Source organism: Malaclemys terrapin, chromosome 16 (genome assembly GCF_027887155.1).
Source record: "Malaclemys terrapin pileata isolate rMalTer1 chromosome 16, rMalTer1.hap1, whole genome shotgun sequence".
Classification (NCBI taxonomy): domain Eukaryota; kingdom Metazoa; phylum Chordata; order Testudines; family Emydidae; genus Malaclemys; species Malaclemys terrapin.
In genome coordinates, this window is record NC_071520.1 from 27783047 (window position 1) to 27803746 (window position 20700).

Sequence of the window (20700 nt, forward strand, 5' to 3'; positions counted from 1 at the left end):
AAGCATCCTGAAGCAGTGTCTGGGCGGTAGATACCGTGCACTGCAAATGTTGGTATAAATCCAAGCCCAAACCCTTCTATTTTCACTCACCTTTCTTGTTTTTAAATGCATGTGAATATTTGTGTTGCTTTCACAATTTTTAAAACCTTTCTTTCTTGCTTTAGGACAAACCCTACATCTTGGATCTAAATTATCACTTGACTAGGTATCAAAACCCGAAATATTTTAAACAGGCTGGGGAAGGAAATCGAATCCAGCCACTCACATAGTATAAAATGTCTCTATGCTGTGATATATTTTTCACACAACAAAGTGATTTGAAATTAGATCCGATGGGCCAATTTCCACCCTGCTGTAAGAAGGGCATAACTGATCAACTAAATGGAGTGGCACAGGTGTATATCAGGGCTGAATTAAACTGTATTTCTCTCCCCATCCACACAAACATTCTTGCTGTCTTTTCACCTGGAGAAGGACAGCCGGCCACATTGTGCCATTGGGTTTTATGCAGAACTCCCCGCTGGTTTCAAAGGGGAATCTTATTTAAAAGCCAGCTGTATTCTATAGGTCAGTACCACTTGTGTGGGTGGAAGAGCTCCTTGGGGAAACTCAGACTTCGGTGCAGTTCAGCCCATGCTAATCATAGAATATCAGGGTTGGAAGGGACCTCAAGAGGTCATCTAGTCCAACCCCCTGCTCAAAGCAGGACAAATTGACCCATGTAGGAAAGGAGTCTTGGACAGGATAGTACCCTTTATGTAAAGCGCAGCCCAAAGGGCAGCCTTGAAAAAGGAAGAGTGCTCTGATTAGTCAGGGTTGGTTGATTAGTCACGAACTGCTCGGTTTCAGTTACAGTGTGACATTTCACTTTTTTTTTTTTTTAGAACTCAGGTAAAATACCAACCTCCAGCCCGTCACGTCATTTCCCAGCAAATGTAATATTTAATCCCCAGGACTGGCCTGGCAGAGCTGTGTCAGGCAATTAAACAGCCTCTGTGGGTTGACTTGACGACTTGTGTCTTGCCCACACGTGCTCCTTACGCTCTTGCGAAGGGTGGGCGGTAAGGTTCTCAAATGGAATCGGGGCTGTGCAGATAAAATCAGAGAGGGAATTTCTTCCCTGTCGGGTACATGGCCATGAGTGGGGTTTTCATAAGCGCTCAGCATTGGCCTACCTTTGCGCCCAGTGGGAATTTACCACTGACTCCATTGGGAGCAGAGTAAGGCCAATGATGAGAGTGTTTGAAAATCAAATCCTAATAAATAGAGGGCCTGATCTTGCTCCGATTGAAATTAATGGCAAAACTTCTATTGACTTAACTGGGAGCAGGAGCAAACCCCACATGACCAAACTTCCACCCCACCCCAGAGCAGTGGGGCTAAATGTTCATAATTAACCAGCAACAGAGGGTCCTGTGGCACCTTTGAGACTAACCGAAGTATTGGGAGCATAAGCTTTCGTGGGTAAGAACCTCACTTCTTCAGATGCAAGGCATAATTAACCAGGAAGTTACCATGTTTCATATTTTGTGGCGCTGAGAAACTAGAAGAATTGTCTCCACTCAGCCACAGGCCTGATCCAATGTGCAGTGAAGTTTGATGGGTGCTGGAGGTCGGTTTCACTTTCTAGTTGTGATGTATAAGCCCTGTCGTCTTTTGCTGGGGTTTCTGGAACCTCCGGGAAATATTCAACTCTAAAACTTTCACGGAGATTTTTTCCCAATCATGAAAACAATTCAGTTCTGGTTTTGTAAAAGCTGATTTGTTTTTAAAAAAAAAAAAAAAAAGAACACTAGGCCAAAAAACTCAACACCATCCCTTGGAAGGTTTTTTCAGTGTATTTATTTCATTTGCTGATCCTCAAAACTAACAGTTCCTAGCAATGTATTTTCTAGAGTAGTTTAAGGTGGCCCATCTGCAGGAGGGAAAAATACACTCGGAGTGTCTCCAGAATGATTTTATTCTTGCCTTAAAAACTCAAGCGATTGGCTGATATTTAGATGGATTATCTCCATCCGGAAAAGGTCATTTAAATTTTTTTTTAGCTGACATTTCCTGAAAGAGCAGAGCCAACTACTGGCTGAAAATACTGCGGATGGTAAAACGGGAGTAGCGTGTCTGAGCGCACCTGTCACATCATTCCGGTGTGTTTCACCAGGGCGCTCTCAGCTCCTGCTTTAACCCTTTGTAAAAGCACCCTTCCCGTAAAACGGGACTGAATTGGTGTCCTCGCCGCGTGGCTGTGATGCATGATTTCCTGTATCCCATGTTTTAGTCTGAGGATTGTCCTTCAGCAGCTTCATTAACATCGGTGGAATGGGCACCTCACTGACCACATTATCTCCACTGTGGGCTGTGTCTCGTGAGTCCTGTTCAGCTCGGGGCTTCCCTGTGGTGGGAGCTGGGCTTGGCTGGCACCACAGCCCCGCTTCAGTGCTGGAGAGAGGCTCAGGCATAAAAGTCAGACTGGCGTGATGCTGCTGATTAAACTGCTCACCTTTGAACAGAGTCACTCTTGGGTTTCCATTGCTTTGTGGCAAACGTGACCTCCCAGTGCCCTCCAGGAAAAGATTGCAATAAGGTTGGAATCAAGAGGGTTCTATAAAATGTAACAAGCTTCCATAGAAACAATCGCAAAACCTATGAGATGTCATCCCGACCCCACTGAAGTCAATGGCAAAACTTCCCATGACAGCATTTCACCCATCAAATTTAAGCCAACGATGTCCTTTCTGTGGATTGTTGGAACCAGCCCTGTGGAATTCTGTAACAAGGAAAGAATTCTCGGTTAATTTCTGTGGGAAGCTTTCTAGCCCTATAAAAAGGTTCGCCTTTCTTACTGTTAGCCTTTTTCATAAGGGTTAAGGTTTATTTAAAACATGGATGCAAAGTCTTTTGTATATTTCTAAGGTGATTAATCTCCGATAATACATTGAAAAATTGATTTGAAAGTTTAAAGTGCTTTGAAGATGAAAAGCGTTGTAGAAACACTAAGTGTTAATATTATTTATTACTGTGTTTTAACAAAGGCAGTACAGTGTTTCAGAACGCCCGCTGTAGTAATATTTAGCATTTGAGATCTTTGCCTGAGCATGTCCATTTACTCTGTTAATTCTGCTTGTCACCCTACCCCTTGCTTTTGCCTTCCTGTCCCAGGCAGGCAGATTGTCTAGTCCATAAGGCGTGACCCGGGACTCAGGATCTGTGGCTTTAATACTCGGCTGAGCTACCGACTTCCTGTGTGACCTTTGCCAGGTTGTATAATCTACCCTGGGCCTTGGTTCCAGTCTCTGTAATGGGGAGGGATTCTGCCCTCCTTCACAGGGAGGCTGTGGGGATAAAATCCACTAGTGACTTTGAGGTTGCTCAAATATCATAGTGAAGAGGGCTAGATAGAGTTCCTCTTTAAAAAACCCAAAACTTCTATTACCCTTTTACACTTTAACTGCATGGGTTTGTGTGTGTGCACGCCGAGGTGCACGTGTGGGTACTTAATGATTTTGTTCATTCATAGAAAAAAGAACCAAGTTCAGTACTGGAAGTATGACCCTCTATTGTGTCTGAATTTTAACATGTCTTTTACACAGAAATACATACTTTTGGTTTCTGACTAGAATGAACATTTCTCTGTTTTCTATTTGAATATTACAAATTTTATGAAACCCCAAAACCATTTAAAAATGGAAAAAAAACATCGAAGCCCCTTGAGCTCTTGACTTGATATAGATCTCAAAGTGATTTCCGTAAGCAGGGAGGCAGAGTTAGCCACACGTTGCGGAGGGGGAAACTGAGGCACAGAGGAATGAAATGATTTGCTCAGTGAGTCAATGGCAGAGCTGGGACCAGAATTCAGGTCTCCTGAATCCCAGTCCAGCCCCAGTGGGCCCGCATGACAAACATAAAACCCAAGGAGAATCCAGGATTCTGTACAATTTCTGCTCTTTCCTAATTCATTGCTCCATGGGATGAGTTCGTGGCGCTTTTTGCACAAGTTGTAGGGTCAACACTAAATAGTTCTCGTCTCAGCCCATGATACAAGGTGATGCTTTTATAAAGTAAAAATTGGGCTGCCATAACACTGCCAATAAAAGTCAACGCCAATGATTGTTTCCTCTCCAGTGAGAACCCTCTACCTATTTGAATGGAAAGTTACATGTCACTGACATGGGTCATAAGGTTGAAATGTGGGTGCTTCATGCTTAGGCACCTATGTTCATTGAGGCATCAGGACAAGTGGCCTATTTTCCACTTCAGCTGCACGTGCTCAGCACCTTTGATAAGCAGGCCACTTCTAGGGAGTAGCGAGGACCCAACCTGTGCCCACCGAAATTAATGGAAACTTTCCATTGACTTCAGTAGATGCCTTTGGGCCCTTAGTATGTATTTAGGTGGCTACTTGTAGGCACCCAAGTTTGAAAATGTTGGCCTTGAGCCATCGTGCCCTTTTGTTGTGCTAGCGATGGCTAATGAATGTCAGTAACCCAGTTCTCTGGTTCTTGGCTGATAAAACAACTGCACTAGAACGGTGAGTCTCCGGGAAGGCAAAGTCTGCATTCATCGTAACGTATAGGCTAGAGATGGAAAAGGGCTCCATAGGGATATTGTATTCTAGTGCAGAAGCATTGCAGTAGCCTCTCCTACTGTAAAAAGGAGGAGCCTTAAATCAGGGCTTCTAAAACCACCTAGAGATGATGTGCAGCTGGTAATGCAGAGAACGGAACTTTGTCCAGTTAAAATGCACACACAGCTCTGATAGTTTTCCGCTTGCGTTACTGGCCTATTGCCGCTGTGTTTGTGGTTTTCTCTTTTAAACCCCCTGAAGCTGAATTTGTTTGTGAAATGCTAAAGAAAGCCCCCAAATTTCAAAGATGCTGGAAGCACTAGAATGAGAAAGTGGGTCTGTGTATTAGATGCTAAAAAAAGCCATGGCTTATGCAATTTTAACAATAGAAAAATGATCTTTGTGCTCTAGTGACTGTGAGCGTGGAGGGGGAACGTGGTTTGCTCAGGTGGCTGGTGAATTACAAATGAGTGGTTTGCTTTTGTTTTGAATGACAACAAGCAATTTAAATTCACTCTTGTGTGGAGGTTGGAAGCTTTTCTAGCAATGGGAAGAATCCCCATCCTCCCCGCCCCCTTTCCCCCCCAAAAAACCCCTCTCACCCCTTTAGATTGGTGAGATTGCGGTGCTGTCACTGTGCTGCGGCTGGAAGTTAGGACTTCGTTCGATAATTATCAAATCCGTGATCGGTGTAACTGATTACGCCATTGCTCATACCACTTCTGCCAGTTAGGACCAGTTCAGTTGTAGCTTCAAATAGGACATGGCTCTCTTTCTAGAGGCGCACAAGACCACTGCTCTTCCTTGGGTGGAAGGTGATGATTAATACAGACAAGCTGCTCATTGTCTTATTTTTAGCTCTGGAGTTATTGCAAATGTTAGAGTACAATATATCTGGTGGGTTTTTCCCTGAGATCAGCCTGGCTTCCTGGTGAGATTTCAGGGTAACTCTTGCCGAGGATAAATTAACACAGGGCAATGTTTTTTGATCCTTGACTTTTTCTGGAATAAATGGAATTCCGTTACAATAGTGTGGTTGGTCCAGCGGCTTTATCATAACCCTGAGCACTTACAGAATCAATGCTCTACACTTTCAGAGCACGGAATGAACATTCAATAGCGAATCTGTCCAGTGCCCCCATGAGGATGGGGAAAAGGAGCCACCGGGAGGTCAAAGCCAAAGTTTTCCAATGTGGCTGTCTAAAGTCAGACAACGAAATCCATGGTTAGGCGCTGAGCTGGGACATGGGACATCCAAAGCCTGTTCCAAGCTTTGGCACAGACTTCCTGGGGGTCTTGGCAAGTCACTGCGGCCTCAGTTCAGCAAAGCACCTCAGAATGGGCTTAAGGCCCAGACCCCAAAAGGGTGTCTAGGATTCCTATCTTCCAGGAAGCTAGATTCTAAATCCCGTCGTGAATCTAACCTCTCTGTGCCTCAGTCTTCCCCATAAGTGAAACGGGAGTAATAATACTTTCCTACGCGAGGATAAATGCTTTAATATCCATGAGGCTCTCAGGTACTCCTGCAGTGAGCACGCTAGAAAGCCCTATACGCTATATCTCAATCAGTGCGTTCTGCTGTTATCGGATGGGCTAAGTACCCTGGGCCACTTCCTTTTACTTGCCTACCTGCCACTTAAATCTGACCTACGCGGCCCAGGAACTAGCCCCAGACCTTGCCAGCCAGTCATGGAGGAGAGAGAATTAGAACCCTGCAATTCCGGGCTCCCAGCCTGGTTCTCAGCTCGCTAAACCAGGCAGCCTGCACTGACCTGGCGCTTCAGCAACCCAAGCTGGAGTATGTGGCTAGACAGACGCCATCCCAGTCTCACTCGCCACTCTGGGTTCAGCCCTTTCCCCTAACTTCTGTTACGAATTCAGGGCCTGCTCCCCCAATGACAGCACGTGGGCGGATTGCCATGGCTACTCAGTGCCCCGGCGAGGTCAGGGGGGGTTGCCTGGAGGCTCAGCTGGATGCAGGAGCGAAGACTTAGCGCTCGGGAAAGAGTCAGGTGATGGTTGATTATCCAATGCCAAGCAGGGCTGATGCAGACTTCCTCCCCACAGCCTTCAGAGACCCGCTCAGTCCTTAGGCTCTGTGCTGAGACTCAGTTCAATCTCCGTGGCAGCTCGTGCTTGGGGTGAAATCCACGCAGTAGCACAGAGATGCTCTTTGGAAGGGGATGTTTGCCTGTCCCGGGTTCCCTAATTTGAACCTCTTTTTTCCCCCGTCTATCCAAGCGCTGGAAGGCGACGGATCATGTTCTCCGGCATCAGCAAATCCATCGGGGATGAACGTGAACGTTCTGAACCAAGTCACTTTGATCCAGATTCTCCAGGCTGTTTAGGTACCTAACTCCCACTGAGTTTGATGGAAGTTAAAAACCTTTAGACGGCCAGGACCTTAGTGAACAAAGAGCTCTATCAGCTGGGGCGGGTGGAAAAACCACCAGGATTGTGTAGGCAAATGCTGAAAAATTCACTGGAGTAAAAGATTCATGCTCATCAATGTTGAATGGGGATATTGTGGCAGGACTAATGTATTGGTCTGTTGTTAGCCATGCAACGCTTCTGAATGGCGCAGTGGGAATCTGGCCGCAGCCCCTCGGGGAGGTCGCACGCCCTGATGGGAAGGCCCCCGGGTTTGTGAGGACTGAAGGCAAAGGGAGGGGGAGACTGGGGTCTCAGCCATCCCACCCTGACCTGAAGATGTCAGCATGGCCGAGGCTTTTCGTGGGGGGTGTTGTTGGACCCAGCTCAGCAACCTGCCATTTAAATAAAAGGTGAAATGCTTATTTCTTATTTAAGCTCCAGCATTAAATTATAATTTTCATTTACTCAAAGCGCATCAATGATTTATCTTGGCGTGACATTACTGTAGTGTTAGGAATTTAGCCAAAGGCAAAGGACGCAGGGTGTGGGTCCTGCACCCGGCCTAAACTAGTTACTTTGTTTAATTCCATGGATCCTTTTGACAACCTCCTCCCGCCTCACTGCCATGTGGGCACCTGGGAACTCCTGCCCTCCAGGGGGCAGCAGAGATGTATGGGGTGTAAATGGGACAGTGGCTACAGAACCTCAGCCAGATAAACTTGTTCTGACCTCCTGACATTTCTCTTCCTGCTAACGCTGTCGTGGTCGTTGTTCTATTTATATTACAGTAGCGCACAGAGTCGCAATCTCTGGTGGGGCTTTATTGCCCTTGGCACTGGACAGACTAATAGAGATGATCCTGCCCCTGTCTACAATCTAAATCGATTGGACAAGCAGCGGCAGTATTGTCGTCATCATTCCTGTCTTGCAGTTGGATAAACAGGCACAGAAAGAAGAAGTGACTTGACCAAGGTCACGTGGTGAGTCTGTAGCAGAGCCAAGGGTTGACCCCAGGTCTCTCGAATCCCAGTGCAGTGTTGTGCCTTAACTGCAAAGCTGTGTTTCCTGTCTTGCCCATGTCTGCTCTCTGTGGGGTTCCCCCGGAGCCCTCTCTTGAGTTTCTGGGTTCCAAATTAAAATAACTGCCCAGCGCGTGGAAGGTCCAGCTCTAACGATGGGATGTAACGTAACCGACAACGCCTGGGAATGGAAGCACAGCTGCTTGCATCTGGCAGGATTTCAGGGCCATGGAGAAGGGTGAGGTAAACGCCTTGTGACTGGCCAGCCGTATCTTTCTTCCTTAACAGCGGGTGTTTTTCCTCCTGAAGCGGAGGGACGGATTCATGCACAGAGGCAGTGTGCTGCTGCTTAACGCTGACTGCGAAGCATGTAATGAAGCGAGGTGAGCGCACTGGCTGGCCTCTGTTTGTCATCTGGCCTCTCTGCCAGCCCACGTCGGCAGGGTTGGCTAGCCTGGGGCTGTTGGAGCCGTTTCTGTAGAGCACGCTACAGGGGCTCCACATGTGTAACGTTGGGGGGGTAAGGAATATGCTCCAGTCAGGGCTAGCACTAAGCCACCTTCGGTTAGAAGCAAATAAAGCTGACTGAGCTGCATAATTTGCTGGTCCAGTGGATACGGCACTGAACCGGGAGTCGGGAAACCTGGCTTTTCTTCTTGGTTCTGACACCGACTCATTGTGTGACCTTGGACAACTCACCTGAGCTCTCTCTGCCCCCTATCTGTAACAAGGGAGGAACGATACCGATCGTCTCTTGTAGAGCCCTGTGAGACCTGCAGCTGAACAGTGCTGGAGAGCAGCTGACTATGAGTTGTGATCTATGAGACTATGAGTTTAATGATCGCTTGGGCTTTCCTGATCACTTGGGGGTTGAGTGGCAGCTGGCAAGGTGAGCTGAAATGCGCTACCTGTCCCCAGTGAAATGTCACTGACAGCTTTCACTAGGGTGAGGCATTAGAGGGAGGCACTGACAGGCTGGCTTTGCTTGGAGGTGCCTGGTGCTGATGTCCTACCAGGTTCTTCTAAGTGGGATTCTTTGTGCCGTTACCTCTGCAGCGAGGGTGCCTGCGTGGAGAGCCTGGTAGGTACCAGCGAGAGTTCTGCGTCTTTCATAACACAAGAACCCGGGGTCAGCCAATGAAATGAATAGGCAGCGGGTATAAAACAAACAAAAGGAAGTACTTCTTCACACAGCACCCTGTTAACCTGTGGAACTCCTTGCCAAGGGATGTTGTGAAGGCCAAAACTATAATTCAATTAAAAAAGAATGAGAAGTTCATGGAGGATAGGTGCATCAGTGGCTATTAGCCAAGATGATCAGGGATGCGATCCTGTGCTTTGAGTGTCCCTAGCCTCTGATTGCTTGAAAGTCCCGTTACCTTCAACTATCAGAAAGCAAAGACAGACCCCGATGGGAGGGATGTGCAGAGCACTGACACATGGCGAGGCCATCTTCCAAGGCAGTCAGTTGCTCTGATGGATGGAAGAAGGATCTGAAAGCAGGGGAGACATTGGGTCTGTTCCCAAATGTGCCAACTCCCAGCGTGACCTCACACAAAGTGTGTGCCTGCTCTGTGTATCTACTTAGACGGCCCCAGCACCTCCCGAATGTTAATACCTTTAACCTCACAGCACCCCGAGGGGCAGGGCAGGGCAGTTGAGGAGCCAAGGCACAGATCTTCAGAGGTAGTTAGGCTCCTAACATCCATTGATTTCAATGGAGTCTTAATTCCTCCCATTATCTGGGCCAGAGAGGCTAAGTGACTTTGTGGTCTCAGGGGAAGTCAGTGGCAGAGCCCGTTCCCCACTTTCCTATCTGTACTACAGGGATAATAACAGTTCAGTTAAATGTTCTCCCGCGTTTGATGAAAGGGGCTAGACGCATATCAAGTAGCATTATTATTCATTCTGATGAGCCCTTATCCCTGGGCTTTTTATAAAGTGCCCATAAGGCCCTTCCTTGGAAATATCACTTCCAGTGTTCACGTGCGAATATGCCAGTCCCATTTTCAACTCCGGTCAACTAGACAAACCACGTAATAGAACTAGACCTTGCGAAGAGCTCAGCAGAGGGGCAGCACGTGTGGACGTGGCTGCATCTTCGGGGTTTCCATTAAATAAGAAAGTTAGAAGATCATGGGAGTTGGCAAAACATATAAAGGCAAAAAGCAAACAAGTTGGTGGAACAGGTTTGTGTGCTGTAATTTGACCTACAGGACCTGGGAAATACACCCCAGGTTCTCCTTGTCTCTGTGGAATCTAAACCCTGCACAGGTCAGTTAGGTCAGCAACGCAAGAGCCGTTGTAAACTTCGTAGAATCTTTTTCTCTTGGCACATCTCTGGTCATAAGGACCTCGGTTTGGAGTTCAATTCCTTCCCCCACCCCAGGTCCCTGTCAGACCCCTGTAGTTATGGCGGAAACAACTTGATCAAAGAGCGTCCTGCAACGTGCCCTAGAGGCGCTCCGACTCTGTGTTGCTCTATTATGATCTTAAAGTCAGCGGTGACCTCTGCTAAAAATAATTCCTAGAGTGAGCCAGAAACCCCCCAGCAATCATAACTTATGATCAGAAGCGGCACCAAGCAATAAAATAAAGGGTCAAAGGCTGGTAAGTGTTAGTCTTGTTTACTGGTTCGAGAACAGACCCAGCAGCTTTGCAGTGACTGGAGTTGCACAAGCCCCGCGGGGCGAGGCGAATGTAGGTGGTAATTATTAATTCTTTGGAGCGGGGCACGAATTCTGAGCTCAGTTACACTCGTGTCAATCTGGAGTATCCCTGCTGCAATCCAGGCATGTGGCAGGAAGATCTGCCTGATGGGAGTGACTCCAGATTCAGGCTGGCCTAGCTGAGCCCAGAGCCTGGCCTTCACGGGTTTCTTCTCTTCTTTGAAGCCCTGGTTTTGCATTTCCTCACTTGGTATTTTTATTTCCCCTCAGGTGATTGCACTTAGTAAAAGAAGCAAGGAGGCTGAGACGGCTTTCCTCAGTGTTTACAAGCAATTAATTGGAGCACCAGGTAAGGATTGCTTTGGCTACTTAGCTGAATAATTAATGTTGCGAACAGACCGCCCAGCAGCCATTACAAGCAAGGATTGCTGTGTATACCGCATGCCCCGGCCTCATTGCCCTGTCCTGGTGCTCAGGGCTTTCTGCAGCTCCATCTCTCCCGTTAGCCATCCCTCCAATTGCCCAGAATCGGGTCTCGTTCCAGTGTCCTTTGGGCCACGGCACTGTATCCTCAGTGTTTGCTCTCCCTGCGTCGCGGCCGGGATGGTGGCCACTAATTTTTCCGTGTTATTTTTGAGATCTGAGCAAGCAGAACAGACAAGTGGAAACGTCTTTTGCCATCCTTGTATTTCGGCGCGTGAGCCAAATGCATCTTGACATTAGAAAAGGAATACATTTGCTCAAGCCTTGTAATAACACTGCTCCTATCCCCAGTTGTGTTTTTGACGGTAAGTTAACTACAATGACTGAGCTCCTTTTACAGCACAGCTCCCGACAAGGACATGTAGGGGATTTAAACATGCATAGGGACATCCACCGAACCCTACACCTAGCGCTGTTCATGCCCATCCGTATGTTTGGCTGAGCCCTTTTGAAAGGAGAGCCAATCAAGGGTGACCCCAAGGTTAACATACAGTAACTTGGCATCCTGAGCCTAGAATGAACCGTCAGCACCTCCGTGCTCAGTAATAACAATGCTTTCCAGCACAGGGTCTCACAGCCCTGTGTGAATGGTCTTCCGGCAGCCTTGCAAAATCCTGCTTGTTGGCTCACCTTGGATAACTAGTGAGGGTTTGGTGGGCAAGTAAAATAATGTTGTTTTTTTCATTCTCATCACACTGGTAAGGGCGGGTGAGCAGATTTGGTGCCTGGGCTGGTAAATGTTCACAATTGGTTTAGCAAGACTGTGTTGTCTCCGTCTTATAGATGGGGAAACTGAGGCACAGAAAAGTTAAGCAACATGGTGAAGTCCAGCAGCAGAGCTGGGCTTGGCACCCTGGTTCTTGGCCAACCAGCCGTCAACTCTGCCTCCTGTCAAATTTGTGTGTGGAGCAAAGCAGTGTGGTACAGTGGTTTGGGTGCTGGACTAGCATTCAGGAGTCCTGGGTTCTAACCCTGGTTCTACCTCGTTGGCTGCATGAGCTTGTCAAGTTTCTGTGTCCCCAGAAACAGGGCTAGCTGCTGCCCAGAACACTGAGGCCAAAACCAGCTCCCACCTCTAGTCCTTGGCACTGGTGAGCATCTTCCCCAGCAGTGGAGCCATGCTGCTGCTCTCGGAGCTCCCTCTGGGAAAGGTCTAGAGGCTCTGCGCAGCGTGGCCTTTCCACACCTTCGATGGATTTGGTGCTTGGCCCTGCGTAGAGGGGTCGAGCAGTAACTCCTAACAGAGACCCCCATGTGTCGTACAGGGGCTCTTTGCTTTGCACTAACCCTCGCCCGTGCAGCCTTGTCTCCTGGTAGCGAAGAACCAGCCATGCTGTCAACAAGTCGGAGGATGAAGAGTCGTGAGGTGCAGGAGGGCTCCGGCAGGGGCACTAACTCATCGGGCAGACATTTAGGAATAACAAAATGTTTTAATGATTTCTTAGGGGAATTCGGGAGACACATTCCTGTCCTCATTAAATTTTATCCTGCGATACGAGAGCCAAATGTCAGAGCTGTTTCCAGAGCCCGGATCTATTCGCTCGCCCTCCCCGCGCAGACCCCACCTCGGCGCGGGCTCTCACTCCTGTAATTTTAGCCATCTCGATGCATTCCTTGACAGGCAGATTTTTTGTAGGCTACTTTCGAAGCGACACACAAGTCCTGATTCAACGTTTTTGTTTTGAATGGCTGCTGTCAACACGGCTCCCCGGCGGAGGCTGATGGCTCAGCGAGTATTTTGATAAGTGAGCGGGGCTGTGTGGCTGCAATTACGAAAGAAGATCGTAAATCTTTTCGATATTGTTCACACAGATGTGGCGTGAAGTGAGGGGGGGAAAAAAGCAGTAAAATGTGTTAAAAGCATAATTAATGTCATTGTTGCTGAGGAAGATTTGATTTAAGCCTCCCTTTGACTTGTGGAGCAGGGGCGGCTGATTTCTGTCTTGCGTTGGGCAAACCCACGAGGCGCAGACCCGGGCTGGAGGGAAGGGGCTTGTTAGTGGAGCGACTGGGGAGAAGCAGGGGAGCACATGGGCTGAAGAAGAGGGAGGTGCAGGGGGAACAGGACGGGTTGTCTCCATTGAGGATTTGCCTCCGTTTCAGCCAGCAGTGTAGCTGCGCTGGTGCAACCTGTGGTGTAGACAGGAACAGCCACTGTTTGCGCTGGCCAAGCCAATACCGATTTCCAGCAGGGGCAGACTTTGTCGGTGCAAATAGCAGCTGTGCCGGTCTACACTGATGGCTGAAATTGGAGCAAATCCCTGGTGTAGACCAGGCCTAGGATGACCAGATGTCCTGATTTTCTAGGGATACTCCCAATATCCAGGGCTTTGTCTTATATAGGCGCCTATTACCTCCCACCCCCGTCGCGATTTTTCACACTTGCCATCTGGTCACCCTAACAAGGCCTGAAGCTATATCCTCTCTGTCTAGCTAACTCTAGCTGTAGCTTCTCCGCTGTAAGCCCCGAGCATTGACGCAGCCTACAGCGATGGAAGGGCTTTTTCCATTGCTGTAGGTATCCACCTCCCCAACAACGGGAGCAAGGCTGATGGAAGAATTCTTGGGTCAGCAGAACTACAGCCCTTCGGTTGTGACTTTTTCACACCCCTGAGCTCTGTAACTGTGTCAGCCTAAGACCTTAGTCCCAAATCCTGCCCCTTCCTCTTGTCCAGAGGGGCTTCGCTGTGCAGGGGGAGGTATCTTCTCCTAGCTCTGCAGGGGCTGCCTGGGGGCGTGTGCAGGATGGAGCAGGGGTGGTGGATCTGCCACCGTGTGGCTCCACCAGCCATTGGCTCCTGCACTGGGGGTACCAGGTGTCTGGAGGCTCCTGCACCCCTGAATCTGGAGCAGGCACAGCCCCTGCTCCTGCCTGCCTATGGGGAGGTGGGGGGACTGCCATGGCCACGCAGGTCCCAAGGCAGGAGTAGCAGCTGCTATCACTTTGCGGTGACCTTGTGAGCCGGAGAAATTCCTTCCCTCACCACGAGGCCACTGAGTGACTGGGGCTGGACACTAGGAGGAGCATTTCCCCCTGAGAGGATACTGCCACTTTCCCACAGGGCTCCCAGGGGCTAAGGAAAGTAACTAGCCGCCCCCTCACCCCCAACGCAGGGCTTTGCGCTCAACAGGGCCACGTCCGGGGTCTCGGAGGGGTTCCGTGCACCTCTCCTGACCCGATTGGCGCAGGGAGCGGTGCTGTGTCACTCCCGCTAATGCCAGACGGCATGGGAAGACGTGCTGTTAACTTTCAACAGCAACGCTGCGTGACAGGCCTCCGCGTGCGTGCGGGCGGGGCGCTGAAAGCGATCTAGTGGGCTTGGCTGGCTCTGCCAGCGAGCTGCTCGTGGAACCAGCCCAGAGAGAGCCCTGCAGATGGGAGACCAGGAGTCAGCCAGTAGAGGCTGGGGAGGAGAGTCCAGCCTCCTGCTGATTCCAACAGCAGCAGCATTTGGCCTCTTGACTTGACTATCAATGGGAATTTTTGCCCAAGCAAGGGCTGCAGGCCTGGGCCTGGAGGGGAAGGCGTCCCATGTGGAGGAGCTGGCTCTGGGGAGGAGGGAACAGGGAGGACGTGGCAATGGGGGCAGGGACATGTGCAGGGTTGGGTGTGGGGAGCATGTAGGGGTGTGCGGAGACCATGGGAGAGTTAAAAGCCAGGGGGCGGCTGGGGTCTGGAACTGGATGGGTAACGGTGAGTGAGGCTCTCCCTTCCTGCCGGTCCCGAGCGATCCAGCTGTCTGGAGTCCCTCAACCGTGCCGCATGGTGTGGTTTGCTGGAGACGCGTCGTTGTTCTGCAGCCGCTCCGTGTGGCTCCACAGCAGCTTTGATGTAATGTGTAATTAGACGTTAACTAGAGTAATGTTCCGTGAGTATCACATGGAGCTGGAAGGTTTCAGGACCCGGGAAGGCGAATGAATTATTCAGTAAATAACTCAGGTAAGAACAGCCAAGCTGAGTGGAAAATACAACCCAAAAATCCAGGACAGCAAGACGTCAGGCCAAATTCAGTTCTAGCCCACATGCCTCTACGTTGACTTTAGTGGGGCTGGATGGGCAGCCTCAGAACATCCACTGAGCATTAGCGCTGGCCTCTCCGGGGCCCTGTATTAATCAAAGCGGGGGGGAACGCTGGCTCTGAGGCAATAAGAACCATCCAGAACGTTCACCCAGCCCACCAACCCCAAGCTAACCCTTGTTCAGAGTTCTCCAAAGTTTGACCAACTCTTATATCTCGAGACGGGACATGAGGTGAGCTAGGACTTTCAGCTTGAGTTCCTGGCGAGAGGGGTTCAGCTTGGAACCCCCACTGGGCCTCTGACCCTTCAGGGATTACCCTGTCACTAGGGCTGCAGAGCTGAAGCGCACTGAAGGTCAGTTCCCGAGGGCACAACCTTCAGTTACTGACAATGTTTAGATTAAAAGATCTAAGTTAGACAGCCCAGCCCGGAGGTCCTTGCTCAGTTTGGACTCCGCACATCTTCAGGCACAATTCCCATTGGTGCCCAGGGGCCAAATCCTGGGGTATCCCGAGCGCTCACTGCTCCCCCTGACTGCAGGAAGGGCTTTGCTTTCACAAGGACTCAGTACAGCAAAGATATCCGGGTTCAGCCCGTCATGATCCTGACTGCAGGTGAGAGATGGAACCAAACCAAGGCCCTGCTCCTGTGCATGACCACTTCCAGGATCAGAGCCTAAATCCCCTGATGCAAATGCCACCGACCGGATCAGAATGGGAAATCTACAGCAGTCCCTTCTCTATGAGATGTGTGAGGTCAGCTCCCCTCCCCTCTCCGTTACAGACACCCCCAGGCTTTCAGTTCAGAGCCACTCAGCTGGACGGACACCATCCCTCGTCGGCACTCCGCTTCCCCAGACACGCTCACGTCCCCAGTGGGAGACCCGGTCTCTCTGCAGCAGAGTGTGGAAAGGTATTTTGTCTTTTCTTTACCAGGGAATTGGGTTTTCCTGGAAGCGTTACCAAGATTTCTTAACGAAGCCAGGTTTCAGAGTAGCAGCCGTGTTAGTCTGTATCCGCAAAAAGAACAGGAGTACTTGTGGCACCTTAGAGACTAACAAATTTATTAGAGCATAAGCTTTCGTGGACTACAGCCCACTTCTTCGGATGCATATAGAGTGGAATAAATATTAAGGATATATATATATATATACACCTCCCACCTGTTTATGCTCTCTGTATGTGTGTGTATATATATATATATCCTCAATATTTATTCCACTCTGTATGCATCTGAAGAAGTGGGCTGTAGTCCACGAAAGCTTATGCTCTAATAAATTTGTTAGTCTCTAAGGTGCCACAAGTACTCCTGTTCTTCTTGCATCCGAAGAAGTGGGCTGTAGTCCACGAAAGCTTATGCTCTAATAAATTTGTTAATCTCTAAGGTGCCACAAGTACTCCTGTTCTTTTAACGAAGCCAAAAACCCAACTCTTTTGGACGCATCAGTGAAAGACGTTCCCCTGCCCTGTGAAGTTGTGAATGCTAAAATGGTGTGCAATAGCACCAGCTAGTGGTTGTATTTGGCATCTGTAATTTAAGAAAAATACCAGGCCAATTTTTATTTTTTAAAAAGTTACGTTTTGTATTCAAGTATTTAAAAAAAAAAATCAGCTGGTTTGGTCTTTTGTGAGGTTAGGCTCTAATGAAATCAAAGTAAGTTAGTCATTTAATTAAGCATCGTGTGCACAAATAGGTTAGTAATTGCCACACAAAGCCAGTATCATTTTAATCCACACTTTGTTTTCATAGGACTGGTCCTGCAAACACGGATGCATTTGACTCATTCCACCAGTGTGGGTCGTCTCCCTTGTGAGTAGAATTACACACCTGTGTAGGCGTTAGCAGGATTGGGCCCATAGTCAGGAGCAGACCTCTCTGCTTGCCCCAGACTGGGACAGGAGGCAGGGGGTGACATGTGTGATACAAACCTAAGATGAGGGACACTCAGAATGATTCTTCCAATGTCATAGGTACCACTCCCTTTAGTGTCAATGGTTCTTCCTGTGAGCCCCGCCTCATAATACTTCATTTCTGATGTAAATTGTTTCTAACAATAAAAGGGTATGATCCTGCATCATCAAAGTCAATGGGAACTTTGCCATTAATGTCACTGGGCAGTAGATCAGACTCGAGGTGTGGGGGGGTGCCAAACAGCTCTCTGGAACTACAGTGAGTTACAGCCCTTGAACTGAAGGACATCTGAGAGGTATGGTTGGTGATCAGATGTGGTTGGCTGGACCTTTAAGATGTGTTGGCCAAATTAAGGGCTATATTACATTTCAAACCCGATTTTTAAAACTTAGATATTAGGCAAGTTGATTTTATTGCCTCTGTTGCCTATATGTGGATTGTCTGTTTAGTCCACAGATCACATCAAATCTCCCCTCTCGTGTGGACTAGCCAGGAGGGAATGGTGGTATGCTGTTTTAAGCTCAAATGTTTTCTTTAGAGCTCCCAGGTCCAAAAATATGTAATCAAAATGCAAACAGCTCACATCTGAAGAGGAAATGTTTAGAAAATGTGTCATTTTTATTTCAGCAAAGGCATGGTTGCTGAAAGAAGCTAGATGTAAATGCTGATACAGGCAAAACTCCATCGCAGCTTTATTACACAGGGTAGTGGCATACGTTTTTGCTATTACATTATTTCTTGTTACAAAGAGACAGAGGAATTTGCCATAACAGATTGGATCATTGGTCTGTCTAGCTTTTTATTCTGCATTGGCTGTTCCCTGGTGTTTCCGGGGCTAGCAAGAAAAGACCCTCTTGGTGATACACCTAACCAGTACGTGCAGTGGGAATGAGAGAGACTGCCGGGTTGTGAAGGATTCCCTATCATCTTAGGCCCTGGAGCATGAGGTTTAATTACCTATATCGTTATCTTAGCTTGCATAGCTACAAATATTATTAATGGCTGTAAAATTATCCTTTTTAAAATCAGCCATGCTATATGTCTTCAGCTGATGACCCTCTGCAGCTGGGAATTCTACAGGTGGACTCTATGCTGTGGGAAGGCATGGTTTCCTTTTATTGGTTCTAAATTTATGGCCCTCTAATTTCATTGAGTGTCACTTTCTGCTAATGTGTGCCAGGTAAGATGCAAGGGTTAATTTCTACCAAGCAGGAATCCTTAGTCAACTCTCCACTCATTTGTGTCTTTACTGTAGCTTCTATGTCCAGGGATAATCCATCAGTTATACCAACGAATCAGGTTTATTCAGTGCTTGTATACAGTAATCTGATGCCCTTCTGTAGTTCCCGTCAATCCAAGGATCTCAAAGCGCTTTGTAAACATTATTTGTATTTCTTTATTTTGATTTTAAAAAATTTAAAAGACGCCTATCCAAGGCTCCGGACAGCCAACACATCATTAATAATACAGTAAAATCCAAGCAGCATTACAGGCCTCATCAGGACAGAGACCTACAGAAACTTCTTTCCATCCTATCATCATTAGGGGCATTCCCTACACTGTCTCCCACAGCCCTATCAAACCGGCATCTCTTGCAGCATGCCTGGAAAGTCAGCAAATCCAAGCTATTAATCAAGGAATTTTGCCTCCCAGCACCATGATGTAATCATATTATTGGCTAGTATTATTATTCTCATGTAACATAGGGAAACTGAGGCACAGAGACGCTAAAGCAATTATTTTCAGGACTGTTGGGTGCTTCAGTTTTGGGGAATGCAATGTGAGACATTTTGGCCTGGCTTTTCAATGGCATTGAGCATCTGCAGCTCCCACTGACTTCAGCTGGAGTGGTGAGTACTCAGAAGCTCTGAAAAGTGGGGCCAACGTTTCTAAATCTTGGCATCAATAATTCATTGATTCATAGATTGCAAGGTCAGAAGGGCCCGTTGTGATCAGCTTGTCTGAGCTCTTGGGTAACACAGGCCAGAGACCTGCCCCACGGTAATTCCTAGAGCAGCTCTTGTAGAAAAGCAGCCAATCTTGATTTCAAAATCGCCAGGGTTGGAGGATCCCCCAGGACCCTTGATAAATTGTTCTGGCAAGACGCCACTTTTGAAAATTTGGGCCCAAATGACTTGTCCAATGGATTAGATATCCCGGATCTCCTGAGCCAAAAGCCCAAGACCATCCTTCCTTCCCTAGCTCAGGGGACACTGGGATTTCCATTGGAAGCCCTAGCCCTGGCTTTCATTGTTTCCTCTAACTCAATCATTTTTGCTAGGGATTTCAATGAGCAGAGCTCAGACCAGACCGAATCTCCGTGTGGGGGATTCTTGGCCACTGTTAGGTACATTGGGTCTGACTCTCCTCTCACACCTGCGTAAATCAGGAGTCACTCCACTGGAATCGTAGTGTTCTGTTGCGGTAAAACTGCTATAAGTGAGCAGGAAATCGGGACCACATGATGCGCCAATCGGACAGCCAGGGAAATGGACCTCATCTCTTTATCCACAGGCCAAGCAGAGAATGAGCAGCAGCTGGTGAGCTTCTACCCACCCCAGCCACCACCTCTTGAATCCCGATGGAACCACCTTTAGGGATTAGCGGGTAGTCCAGAGCTTCTGGGTTGTGTTCTTTGCTCTGGCGCCAACTCACCATCATCTTTGGGCAGTCGCTTTCTGTGCGTTGCTTTGCCCAGTTGCCCTAGGGTAGCACAAAACGGGTTTAGAGTCTGATCTTCCATCAGTGCTGGGCAGTGACTCGCAGCTGCAGAGGTGAAAGGTGAGCGCCCGAGCTTTGCGCCTCACTTGAGTGTGTTTTCTTTTTCCCCTGCTATCGTTATTATCAGAATGAGCCTTTCCTCTTCTTGGTTCTTGCTGAGAAAGGGGGATTTGGAGTGGTTCTTTATACAGCTCTTTTTACTGTAGTGAGAAACTAGCTCGACATATTTGAAAGCAAACAGAAGGTTCCCTCCCCCCCCCCCCTTAACTTGTGTACCTTACTCACTCTGCCTGACATTTAGCTGATGCCTCAAATAATTCTTCAAGACAAAGTAAATGGGATTTCCTTTGATACAGCGATTCTTCAGTTACAGGCATTTTAAGTATGCATATTTTGACACCGTCTTCTTGTTGTCTGGTCTTTTATTTCTATAAAGAAAACCACCCGGCTGTGTTTCAAAATTAACAACAATGGATTGTTGTTCTCTGGATTTCGGCAGAAATGGTGGTTGCATGAAGAAATTAATGGAGAATGGTTTTCATAGACTAATTGCAGCACGAGGTGGAAAAGAACCAGTGCGCCCACCAGGGTGTGATGCCAGTGCAGGGATATAGTCATTTGCTCAGGGCCTGTTGTTCAAAGGTGCCGAATGCTTGCAGTCCCTCTGCCTTCATTTGGAACGGTGACCTCTTCGGAAAATCAGGCGGTAGATTCCTTGGGCAAGATTCATCGTTGGGGTAACTCAATGAAGTTAGTGGCGTTCTACCAGGAATGTATTTGGCCCGTTTTGCTAGAACGAAAAAGGCCAGAGTTTCAGTCAATGGCCTCCATTTTGGCAGACTCGCTAATTCCGCTCACTTAGCAGTGTACGTCTTTGAAAGGTGGGGATCATCAGAGACCTTGATGTTGACATGAATTAAATAGCGGGTGTTCACTGGTGCAG

At 48.2% G+C, this 20700-nt stretch overlaps 1 protein-coding gene across 4 annotated transcripts in view; it reads left to right on the forward strand.

Moving 5' to 3' along the window:
• The window catches only part of CUX2 (cut like homeobox 2), a 224129-nt gene that overhangs the window by 154125 nt on the left and 49304 nt on the right, over positions 1-20700 (forward strand). For 3 of the 4 annotated variants that reach the window (XM_054006845.1, XM_054006847.1, XM_054006846.1), the window contains 3 exons: positions 10893-10971; positions 15909-16037; positions 16875-16934. In XM_054006845.1, the coding sequence (XP_053862820.1) occupies positions 10893-10971; positions 15909-16037; positions 16875-16934 (268 nt within the window). The remainder of the gene's footprint in view (positions 1-10892; positions 10972-15908; positions 16038-16874; positions 16935-20700) is intronic. The other variant, XM_054006848.1, reaches the window with a different exon arrangement.